The sequence below is a fragment of the Myotis brandtii genome, unplaced genomic scaffold (genome assembly GCF_000412655.1).
Source record: "Myotis brandtii unplaced genomic scaffold, ASM41265v1 scaffold1804, whole genome shotgun sequence".
Lineage (NCBI taxonomy): Eukaryota > Metazoa > Chordata > Mammalia > Chiroptera > Vespertilionidae > Myotis > Myotis brandtii.
In genome coordinates this window covers 216,145-227,238 of record NW_005356690.1, presented here as the reverse complement: position 1 = coordinate 227,238, position 11,094 = coordinate 216,145, and the positions used below count along the sequence as shown (strand labels likewise).

The 11,094-nt window shown below is 41.6% G+C and overlaps 1 protein-coding gene across 11 annotated transcripts in view; it reads left to right on the top strand.

Annotated features, from left to right (window-relative positions):
- Window positions 1-11,094, top strand: part of R3HDM1 (R3H domain containing 1) — a 184,916-nt gene that overhangs the window by 145,979 nt on the left and 27,843 nt on the right. For all 11 annotated transcript variants that reach the window (XM_014537650.1, XM_014537645.1, XM_014537646.1 and 8 more), the window contains one exon: window positions 5,073-5,224. In XM_014537650.1, coding sequence (XP_014393136.1) covers window positions 5,073-5,224 — 152 coding nt within the window. The remainder of the gene's footprint in view (window positions 1-5,072; window positions 5,225-11,094) is intronic.

Sequence of the window (11,094 nt, the reverse complement as noted above, 5' to 3'; positions counted from 1 at the left end):
GGCTCCTCCCCAGCCCAAGCCTAAAGCCTCTGGCCGAAGCGTTAGGCCTGAGCCGGGGCACCCCCAGCTCCCCGCCACCGCGACGATCGCTGGCTGGCTCCTCCCGGACCCAAGCCTAAAGCCTCTGGCCGAGGCGTCCAGCCTGGGCAGCGGGGACCTGCAGCGGCAGCGGCCCCGTGATCGCGGGCTCAGCATTAGGCCCAGGCAAGGGACCCCTAGCTCCCAGGACTGCCAGCTTCCCCCGTGCTCAGCTCCCATCGCTGGCTCCACCCCTACTTCCCGCTATCACTGGCCTGGGGGCCGCCTTTGCCCTGCCCCCCAGCTCTTAGCTCCCCCCTGGGTTTCCGATCACTGTCAGTGGCAGGGGGCTTCTTCCTGCTTTCCCTTTCGCCTCCCTGCATTGTGCCTACATACGCAAATTAACCGCCATCTTTGTTGGCGGTTAACCGCCATCTTAGTTGGCAGTTAATTTGCATATCGCCCTGATTAGCCAATGAAAAGGGTAGCGGTCGTACGCTAATTACCATGTTTCTCTTTTATTAGATTAGATGGTTTTCTGTAACTGAATCTAATGTTAAGAAATCCAAAGATCATTTTCATTCATCTCCCCAAGGTAAAACCAATCTAGTTGGGAAGATAAATGTACACGTATGTTATCTAAACATAATTAAATTTTTGATAGTATTCAGACTGGTAACTGAATGAATCATGAAATACAACCATGAACAAATTAGGGACTTAATACAGAAGTCTTCTGGGAAGATATAAACCTTAACTTATCTCTTAAAATAACAGGCATAAATTGGTGAGGAAGACATTCTGGGAATAGGGAAGTATATGAGCAAAGGTGCTAGCATATTCCATTTAATTCCAGAAAGTCAAAATTGAAATTAAAATGTAAAATGTGGCCTAACCGGTTTGGCCCAGTGGATAAAGTGTTGGCCTGCAAATTGAAAGGTCCCAGGTTTGATTGCAGTCAAGGGCATGTACCTTGGTTGCGGGCACATCCCCAGTAGGAGGTGTGCAGGAGGCAGCTGATCGATGTTTCTCTCTCATCGATGTTTCTAACTCTCCCTCTCCCTTCCTCTCTGTAAAAAATCAATAAATATATATAAAAAAATAAAATGTAAAATGTGGAATTTTCAAGGATGTCTAGTCTTGAAGCCACCTAATTATAGAAGGCAATTAAGGAAAAAGAAAAAACTACATTATGAAACTAGATTTTTTTAAATATTTTTATTGGTTTTAGAGAGAGAGAGAAACATTGATGTGAGAAACATCAATCGGTTGCCTCCTGCACATACCCCAACTGGATTCAAACCCGCAACCTGGGCATGTGCCCTGACCCAGAATCAAACAGGCGACCTTTTGGTACACAGAATGATGTTCAACCAACTGAGCCACACCAGCCAGGACATGAAAGTAAATTTTACATCTTTCTTTTCTCATATTTTGCATGCTTTTTATTTTGTGTCCTCCATGCATGAGCCTAGGTTCATCAGACTTCCCATCTTCTACTTTCTTCATAGCTAGACAGTCTATAGCAGTGATGGGGACCTATGACACGCATGTCAGAGGTGACACACGAACTCATTTTTTTGGTTGATTTTTCTTTGTTAAATGGCATTTAAATATATAAAATAAATATCAAAAATATAAGTCTTTGTTTTACTATGGTTGCAGATATCAAAAAATTTCTATATGTGACATGGCACCAGAGTTAAGTTAGAGTTTTTCAAAATGCTGACACGCTGAGCTCAAAAGGTTCGCCCTCACTGGTCTATAGGATCAGTACTAAGGAACTCTCCCTTCTCAAGAACCCTGGTCATGCTACCTAATCCAGTACGTTGAGCATCTATTAGACAAGATGCCCAGGCATCAGATAAGATTTGCTCTTGGCCTTAGTGGCTCACAGTCTAGTGTAAGATATATAATTTTCATTGGTTTTTACTTTTTGTTAATCCTCACCCAAGGAAATTTTTTTCCATTGGTATTTAGAGAAAGTGGAAAGGAGAGGGAGAGACAGAGAGAGAGAAACATCAATGTGAGAGAGACACATCGATTGGTTACCTCCCACACAACCCCAACTTAGCCGTGGATCGAGCCTGCAACCCTTCAGTCCATGGGCTGATGCTCTGACCATTGAACAAAACTGGCCAGGAATGTAATTTTTAAATAAAGTATAACCTGTTGGTGTACTTTTATAAAATGGAGCTAGATATTAAAAATGCTTCAGAGCTAAGTTATTATTTCTATAGCATACTTTTTTTACAAGGTATGAGTTATTTTCCCATGGTATTTCATGTAATCCTTACACTGGATGAATGATTATGAGAAGTATTTTACTCTGATGAGCAATGAATGACAGCCTCTTTATACTTCCTCCTACATTTGATAGATAAGCTGGATGGTGATAAACTGTTGCCTAAAAAATAAGCCAGAAAATCTTCTGTCCTCAGTAGAGTGTATTCTGTGGCTGTACATGCTCAAGTACTGTTCCCTCTTTCTCTTTTGGTACTTCATTTTTCTTTTTTACCACTAGCTACAGCAAGCATGTCAAACTCACAGCCAGCGTGCCGCATGGCTTGTTTAAGTTTGACATGCTTGAGCTATAGATTCTATAGTTTAAATCATGTGGATTGAGTTATATCGTTCTTCCTAAATCTACCCTGTATATGTATTAACTTAGATACAACCAGAAATAATCTATATAATAAAAGCCTAAGCGACCTTTACAGCAGAACGACCAGAACGACCCGTCCCTATGATGCAAACTGACCACCAGGGGGCAGACGCTCAACACAGGAGCTGCCCCCTGATAGCAGTGTGCTCCCACAGGGGGAGCACCGCTCAGCCAGAAGCCAGGCTCATGGCTGGCACCCGGCAAGCTCAGCTGCGGTGGCGGGAGCCTCTCCCACCTCTGCTAAGGTGCAGCAAGCTGAGCAGTAAGGAGCAGCGAGCAAGTGGGCAGTAAGAGGCGAGGGGTCCCAGACTGCGAGAGGGCGCAGGCCAGGCTGAGGGAACCCAACCCCTCCACCCCACCCCCACCCAGTGCACAAATTTCATGCACCAGGCCTCTAGTAAACTCAGAATGTTCATACTGCCTCCATAGACAAAAAGACGGAAATAATATTGTGTTATACAGAGTTGGATATTCACACTAGTAACTTTCTCATTACAATGATTGAGCCAAATTGAAAGTAATTAAGAGATTACTGTGTATTTTGAGAGGACCAGTTACATTTAGAAACATGCTGTATAGGCCAGACTTGGAAGTTAATCATGAACTTATAAATCACAGGGCCCAAGTATAGAGAATAGCACAAACTGAGGCTCTGAGTTACTTGGACAAGTTACTTATCCTCTACTTCCCCATCTATAAAACAAGGATGATAAAAGTATCTTACTAGGGTTGTTAGAAAGATTTGATGTGCCCAGCCAGTGTGGCTCAGTGGTTGAGTGTCTACCCAGGAACCAAGAGATCACAGTTCGATTCTAGGTCAGGGCACATACCCGGGTTGCAGGCTTGAGCCCCAGAAGGGGATGTGCTGGAGGGAGCCAATCAATGTTTCTCTATCAATGTTTCCATCTCTATCCCTCTCCCTTCCTCTCTCTCTAAAAATAAAAAAAAATAAAAAATAAAAAACAAAGGGGGAAAGGGAGACATAGTAATACTTTCAGTAATAAAGAATTTAAATTAAAAAATAAAATAACTAGAAATTTTAAAAAAGAAAAAGGAAAGATCCACTGTTCACCAAATGCCTACTGTGCTAGAGCCTGTAAATGGATATTGTAATAAAGATAATAACTCCCGTGAGATGAAGGTGGCATCCTTTTTTTTTTTCCAGATAAGTGACTGGGAACTCAGAATAGTAAAGCTGCTTGCCCAGTGTCACATAGATAGCAAAGTGGTGAAGCTGGTATCACATCCAGATATGTTAAGCTTCAAGGCTCATACTCCTTCTGATCCACAGGGTATCTCACTGTTGCCCTACCTGAGTTTTACTCAGCTCTACTTGAAGTGAACTGTATTACTCTATTTCAAATGGTCATCCTTATTTGGAAACAGCTTATTTTTTAAAATAACTTTTACTTAGGGACATGAGTCTTATCTTTTTTTAAAAATCTAATGCATCTAGTCTACTGTACAATTGACAAATGCTAGTGAAAAACAATAGCTGGTGAAAAAAAACATAGAAATAAAGTGGTAGTGTTATGGCTAACTTATCAGGACAGCCTGTTAACAGTTTTAGCTTATCCCTTAACTAGTCATACAGTAAAACCTCAATATAACGGATTAATTCGGGCAACAGGGTATCCGTTAAAGCTGAAAGTCCATTATGTAATAAAGTAGGTTTTCCAAATGTATATGTTAAAAAGTTGACAAGTTAATTTACCTGTTTTATGTAAACACATTTGTTTAATTAAAATTAAGTATGTATGAAAATTTCACAGAGAAGTTTTCCATTTGTATTACTGTAGACTATAGTTGTAGATATATAATGTTTATATTGGCAAAATTACTACAGCGCTTTTCCCAGCATATGGCCTATTCGCTAAAATTTGTTAAAAATAATATTGAGCCCTGACTGGTTTGGCTCAGTGGATACAGCGTCGGCCTGCGGACAGAAGGGTCCCGGGTTCGATTCCAGTCAAGGGCATGTACCTTGGTTGCGGGCACATCCCCAGTGGGGGGTGTGCAGGAGGTGGCTGATCGATGTTTCTCGCTCATTGATGTTTCTAACTCTCTATCCCTCTCCCTTCCTCTCTGTAAAAAATCAATAAAATATATTTTAAAAAAATAATAATAATATTGAATTAATAACACAAAAAAATAATATGTTAATTTAATTATGAACAAATCTTGGTTAAGGCCATTTTTAAATTAACAGGGTATTAATTTCCACATATAACATATGGATCCGAAATTTTGTTTGTTTAATTGAAGTCCATAAATCAAGGTCCACAAAATCACGGGTTTACTGTACTTGAAAAGTTTATGAAGCTAGAGACATTAACATTTGCAAGAGTTTGAAGAACCTTTTCCCTTTAAATTGTCTTTTAAATTTTAGGTTTCACTGCCTCAAGGTTCTCAAGGAATTGCCCATCAGACTTATCAACAGCCTGTTATTTTCCCTAATCAATCTAATCAAGGATCTATGCCCACAACAGGAATTCCAGTTTACTATAGTGTCATTCCACCTGGCCAACAAAATAATTTAAGGTGAGTATGACTAAGAAACCTAATCCTATAGCTTCTCGTTTTTTATCATGATTTTGGTCTGTTGCTAATTTTAAAGTTGCCTCAGGGCATTACCTGAGATCATTCTCTAATGTAGAATAGAAAAACTATGATACACAATAGGGGGAAAAGGAGACATATGTAATACTTTAAACAATAAAGAATTTAAAATAATAACAAATAAATAAATAAACTTAAAAATGTTTAAAAAGAATAACTATGATACAATCTATTTTTCTAGTATTTCTTTTAGTCTCCTTTTACTTACCCAAGTGGAATAAAATAGTTGGCCATAGACCTTGGACTTTAGAGCATTTGGTTGTCAATATTTAAGGATTTCATAGGAGTTTGATGAGAATAGGTTTCCTTTATAAAACATCAGCAGCAAAATATCATACTGAAATTTTTGAGGCTCTGGGAAGCTCATTTTTTATCAGTAAGGGGAGAGGGGGTATATAAGAAAAGCAAATGATAGTAGCTCTGCATTAAAGCAAGTCATGAATTATTCCATTAGCTACTTCAGCTTAGAAGAACAGAAGCTTCTCTGATAAACTTAATGTGTTAAAAATAGTAATTTTCCTTTGAATTGGGTACCTGTAGTTTTTGTTCAGAGTGTATTACAGTCCTTCATTTATTCTCAAGACATCCCTATGGGGTTGTCAGAGGGGCCTCAGTGCTCTTATAAGAAGGGGTCTTTAGTTATAATTGCTGACAAGAGGTTGCCACTCAGTTATGTTTACAGGTGGTATTTATGGATAAAGAAGGGATTGACATACTTGCTTCAGGGAATCTGCTGGGAAATGGGACTTGGCCTCATTTTATGTGTTGTCAGAAACACACACACACACTCCACACACGCCCCATCCCCCGAGGAATTCGCATGGCTCTGGCTGCCACAGCTTAAGGAGGCCTGGCCCATAGTAGAAGCTTAGTGAATCCATACTAAATTAAAACACTTCTTTAATGACAAAGGCCAACCCTGCACATAATCAATTCTCAGTTATGTACCATATTATTGGCCTTAATAGTATTTTGTTTCTGTAACTATATATACTTTTTAAATTTTTTATTAGAATTTTTTATCACTGAATTATGCTTGTTGACACAAGTGAAGCAGTCAATGTAAAGATGTGTAAAAGGAAAGCTAACTATCATGTTCCCACTCTGGTCACCAGTGCTCACAAGCTATTATGCATTGTTTGTATTGGCCTGCTCAAACATATGTGCATAAAAATATATATTTATATGTATTGGAATTGGTTGATAGATTCTAATGAAATAGACATTATCTTGCATTTTCCCTTATTAATATATCATGAATATCAGATGAATAAGTATTAGTCTAAAACATTCTGTTATGCTTTTTTTGTGGTCTTTTTTCCCCATCTGATTTCTTTACAAACATAATTTTACATAAATGAGATCATGTCATATAGGCAGTTTTTTGTTGTCTAACTCTCTCCTTCCCCCTATCCTTTCCACTTGGATCATTTCCCACACACACGCAGTCTGGCTAACCCATGTTTCTATGCTAGTCTGTGTCCTTTTTCACTTTTCTCTTTGCACCTAATTATATACTAACAGATGTGGGTATGAAAACATGAGCAAAATTAATTAGCACAGGCACATGAAATAGAGTTTATAATTTTACATATAAATTAGACTAAAACTTTTTTTTAATTGATCTCAGAGAAGAAGGAAGAAGGAGAGAAAGAAATATCAATGATGAGAGAGAATCACTGATTGGCCGCCTCCTGCACGCCCCCCACTGAAGATTGAGCCCACAACCTGGGAATGTGCCCTTGACTGGAATCGAATCTGGGACCCCCTCAGTCCACAGGCCAATGCTCTATCCATTGAGCCAAACCAGCTAGGGCTAAAACTTTTTTTTTTAATATATTTTTATTGATTTCAGAGAGGAAGGGAGAGGAAGAGAGAGAGAAACATCAATGATGAGAGGGAACCATCGATTGGCTGCCTCCTGTACATTGGACTGAGCCCACAACCCAGGCATGTGCCCTTGACCAGAATCGAACCTGGGACCCTTCGGTCCACAGGCTGACGCTCCATCCACTGAGCCAAACCAGCCAGGCTAAAACTTTTTTAAATGTGGTTGGTTGTATTTATGTATATGGTATCTATATCTACATATATAAAAGGCTAAGCAACTGTCCAGCCAGTAGGTATGACGTGCACTGACCACCAGTGGGCAAACGTTCAACGCAGGAGCTGCCGAGCAACAGCAACTTTGCAGAGTGCCCTCTCACACTCCGGGACCCCTCGGGGGATATTGTAGAGCCAGTTTAGGTCCGATCCCTGCAGGTCAGGCCGAAGGATCCCACCTGCTGGAGGGACACACACATACACACACACACACACACACACACACACACACACACACACGCTCACTCTGCAGAGTGCCTTTGAGTCACAGCGCAGCCAGCTGGGAGGGACCGTGGGAGGTTGGCTCCAGAGGGAGGTTGGCTCCAAGATGTGTCAGGCCTTTCTCGCCCAGTCCCACCCCACCAGCCACCTTCTAATTAATTTCCTTTCAGTGTGCACAAATCCATTCACTGGGCCACTAGTTTGTATGTAATGAGAGAGTTTAATCCATTTATGATTAGTATTTAGTAGTTTAGTATTACAGCTGGTACAGTAGATTTTTTTTCTGCCAGCTTATGTTTGTTTATTTTACCACACTGTACTTACAACTGCATGACTGGTTGGCTGTAGTGCCATTTTATCAGAAGCCCAAATCTATGATATACATATTCCTTGAGGCTCTTCATCATGGAATCTCACTAATCTGATAATATCAGGGCATGAGATGGTCTAAATTAGCTACTTTTTTTGGATCAGTGAATATTGTGCCATTAGGCATTAGTTATCATGATGTGGTTATTAAGAACACAGCTTTGAAATCTAAACAAAACCTGACTTCAAGCCTGTGCAACTTTAGGAAAATTAGTCTTTTTGCACTTTGGTTGTCTCATTTATAAAATAGGAATAATACTTCACAGGATCGGTGTGAGGGATTACGTGTCTATACTTTGTATATGGAAATTCCATATTCTAAAATAGATACTTGCCTGTATTCTTAAGTAGAGTACACTAAAAATAGTTAAACTATTTGTTGCTGATTCAAAGCCACAGAGCATCAGTGATTATATATTGTGTCCCCAAAATATTTTGGAGCATGTAAGGAATATTTTCATTTATAGATGCTCTTTGACTTATGATGGGGTTAAGTTCTGATAAACCCATCCTAAGTCGAAAATATCATAAGTAGAAAATATTTTTAATACACCTAACCTACCAAACATCATAGCTTAGCCAGCCTACCTTACACTGCTCAGAATACTCAAATTAATCTGTAGTTAGGCAAAATCATCTAACAGCGAATACACTGTAGAGTGTCAGTTATTAACCCTTGTGGTCATATGCCTGACTGAAGCTACAGCCACTGCCACTGCCCAGCATCAAAGAGTGTATTGTGGCCGAAACCGGTTTGGCTCAGTGGATAGAGCGTCGACCTGCGGACTGAAAGGTCCCAGGTTTGATTCCGGTCAAGGGCATGTACCTGGGTTGCGGGCACATCCCCAGTAGGAGATGTGCAGGAGGCGGCTGGTCGATGTTTCACTCTCATCAATGTTTCTAACTCTCTATCTCTCTCCCTTCCTCTCTGTGAAAAATCAATAAAATATATTTTTTTAAAAAAAAGAGTGTATTGTGCCCGGCCAGTGTTGCTCAGTGGTTGAGCTTCAACCCATGAGCTGGAAGGTCGCTGGTCCGATTCTGGTCAGGGCACATGCCCTGGTTGTGGGCTCGGCCCTCAGTGGGGGACATGCAGGAGGCCCAGACCCAGACCAGGGCTGCGTATTGAACCTGCAACCCAGGTACTGCACTTGACCAAGAATCAATCCCATGACCCTTTGGTGCATGGGCCGATCGATGCTCTAACTGCTTGGCAACACCAGCCAGGGCCTCTGCGGATTTTTATTTTCCATCAGTGTTCTTCAGCTTACATTATTACTATCAACTCAAAATAGATCATTTCTAAGTCTTTATTAATATTTTCTAATTGTTAAAGCAGCATTGTTACCATTCTTTCTTTACTTCCTTAATCATGGTTTCCTTTGATTGGGTTGTGGTCTTTTTCTGATAAATTGTTCTTTCTCATAGGGAGTTTCTGTTCCCTGCTTTCCTAAGGTATTGGTCATACTTTCTTGTTTCTTTGCATCTCTTATAATAATATATTGTAGTAACTCTGGGTATCTTCTATTGTTTGCTTGTGTGTTTATTTATAGTGAGTGACTGGGTTATTTTAGTGACATCTATTTAATTCCCCCTTTCACTCCCCACTCCCCCACCTCCAGGGTTCAGCCTCTGATGCTGTTCTCAAGCAGGGAAAGCTTTGGGTATTCTCATAGTAATCCTGGGATGACGGTGGTTTTGGCAGGACTCTGTTCCTTTCTTCCTTGATAACACCCAACTGTTAAACTCCACTGACTGCCAGCTGATTACTCTGTTATTTTCAACAATGCCTGATTCATAAATTGCTCTACAATATATTCCAATTAAAATATGGCTTCTGTGAAGGAAAAATTTCTGGAGTCAGTGTTTGATTTTTATTCTGACCTCAGGAAGGCTCTGTCCAGCTCTTTTTTTACCTGGTTTCCTCCTTCAAACCAGCAGGCCTAAATTTAGCCTGAATCTTGAATCACCTCCCAATTGTCTACTACATTCTGTACTATTTTTTTTTTAAGATTAGTAATTTTTTTATTGATTTTAGACAGAGGAAGGAAGAGGGATGGATGGAGAGATGGAAACATCAATGAGAGAGAAACATCTATTGGCTGCCTCCTAAATGCCCCCCATGAGGGATCAAGGCCGAAACCCAGGCATGTGCCCTGACCAGGAATCGAACCAGGGACCTTTTGGTTCATGTGTCAATACTCAATCACTGAGCCACACCAGCCAGGTCAACCTGTGCTGTTCTTGAGATTACCCTAGGCTTCAAATTCTTCCCTCTCTGTTGCAATTGAAGTCAGTTCTTTTGAGAAGACATTAGGTGCTATCTGTTTTATGACATGTTTTCTCCCCAGAAAATTTCTGGGCCAGGTATCTGGAGCTGGGGATGTGCACAGTGGTAGGCTTCTCTCCAAGTGGCAACATCCTTTATGATCTGAGCACTTGAAGAGTGAGGGACCACAGCCTAGGATCCTCAGCTTGCCTTTTCTGACATGGAATCACCAGTTCAAGAGCTGGGGCAAAAGTGATCATGCCTTGCCCTGGCTGGTGTGGCTCAGTGGCAAAGCATCAGCCTGCGCACTGAAGGGTCTTGGGTTAGATTCCCAGTCAAGGGCACGTACCTAGGTTGTGGGTTCATTCCCCTGTTGGGACACATTTTTTATTTATTTATATATATATACATACATACATACACACACACTAGAGGCACTTGGGGGGGGAGAGGGGGTCCCTCAGCCCATCCTGTGCCCTCTCGCAGTCTGGGACCCCTCAGGAGATAATGACCTGCTGGCTTAGGCCTGCTCCCGGGTAGCAGAGGGCAGGCCCAATCCCTAGGTGCAGCCCCTGGTCAGGCTCAGAGCAGGGCCGATTGGGGAGTTGGGGCGCTGCCCCCTGTCATGCACAGAGCAGGGCGGATCGGGAGATTGTGATGCCACCCCTAGTCACGCTCAGGGTACAGCCAATTGGGTGGTTGGGGCACCGCCCCCTGTCACACTCAAGGCAGGGTCGATAGAGAAGTTGCGGCGCCACCCCCTGTCACGCACAGAGCAGGGCCCATCAGGGGGTTGGGGCGTTGCCCCCTGTCATGCACAGAGCAGGGC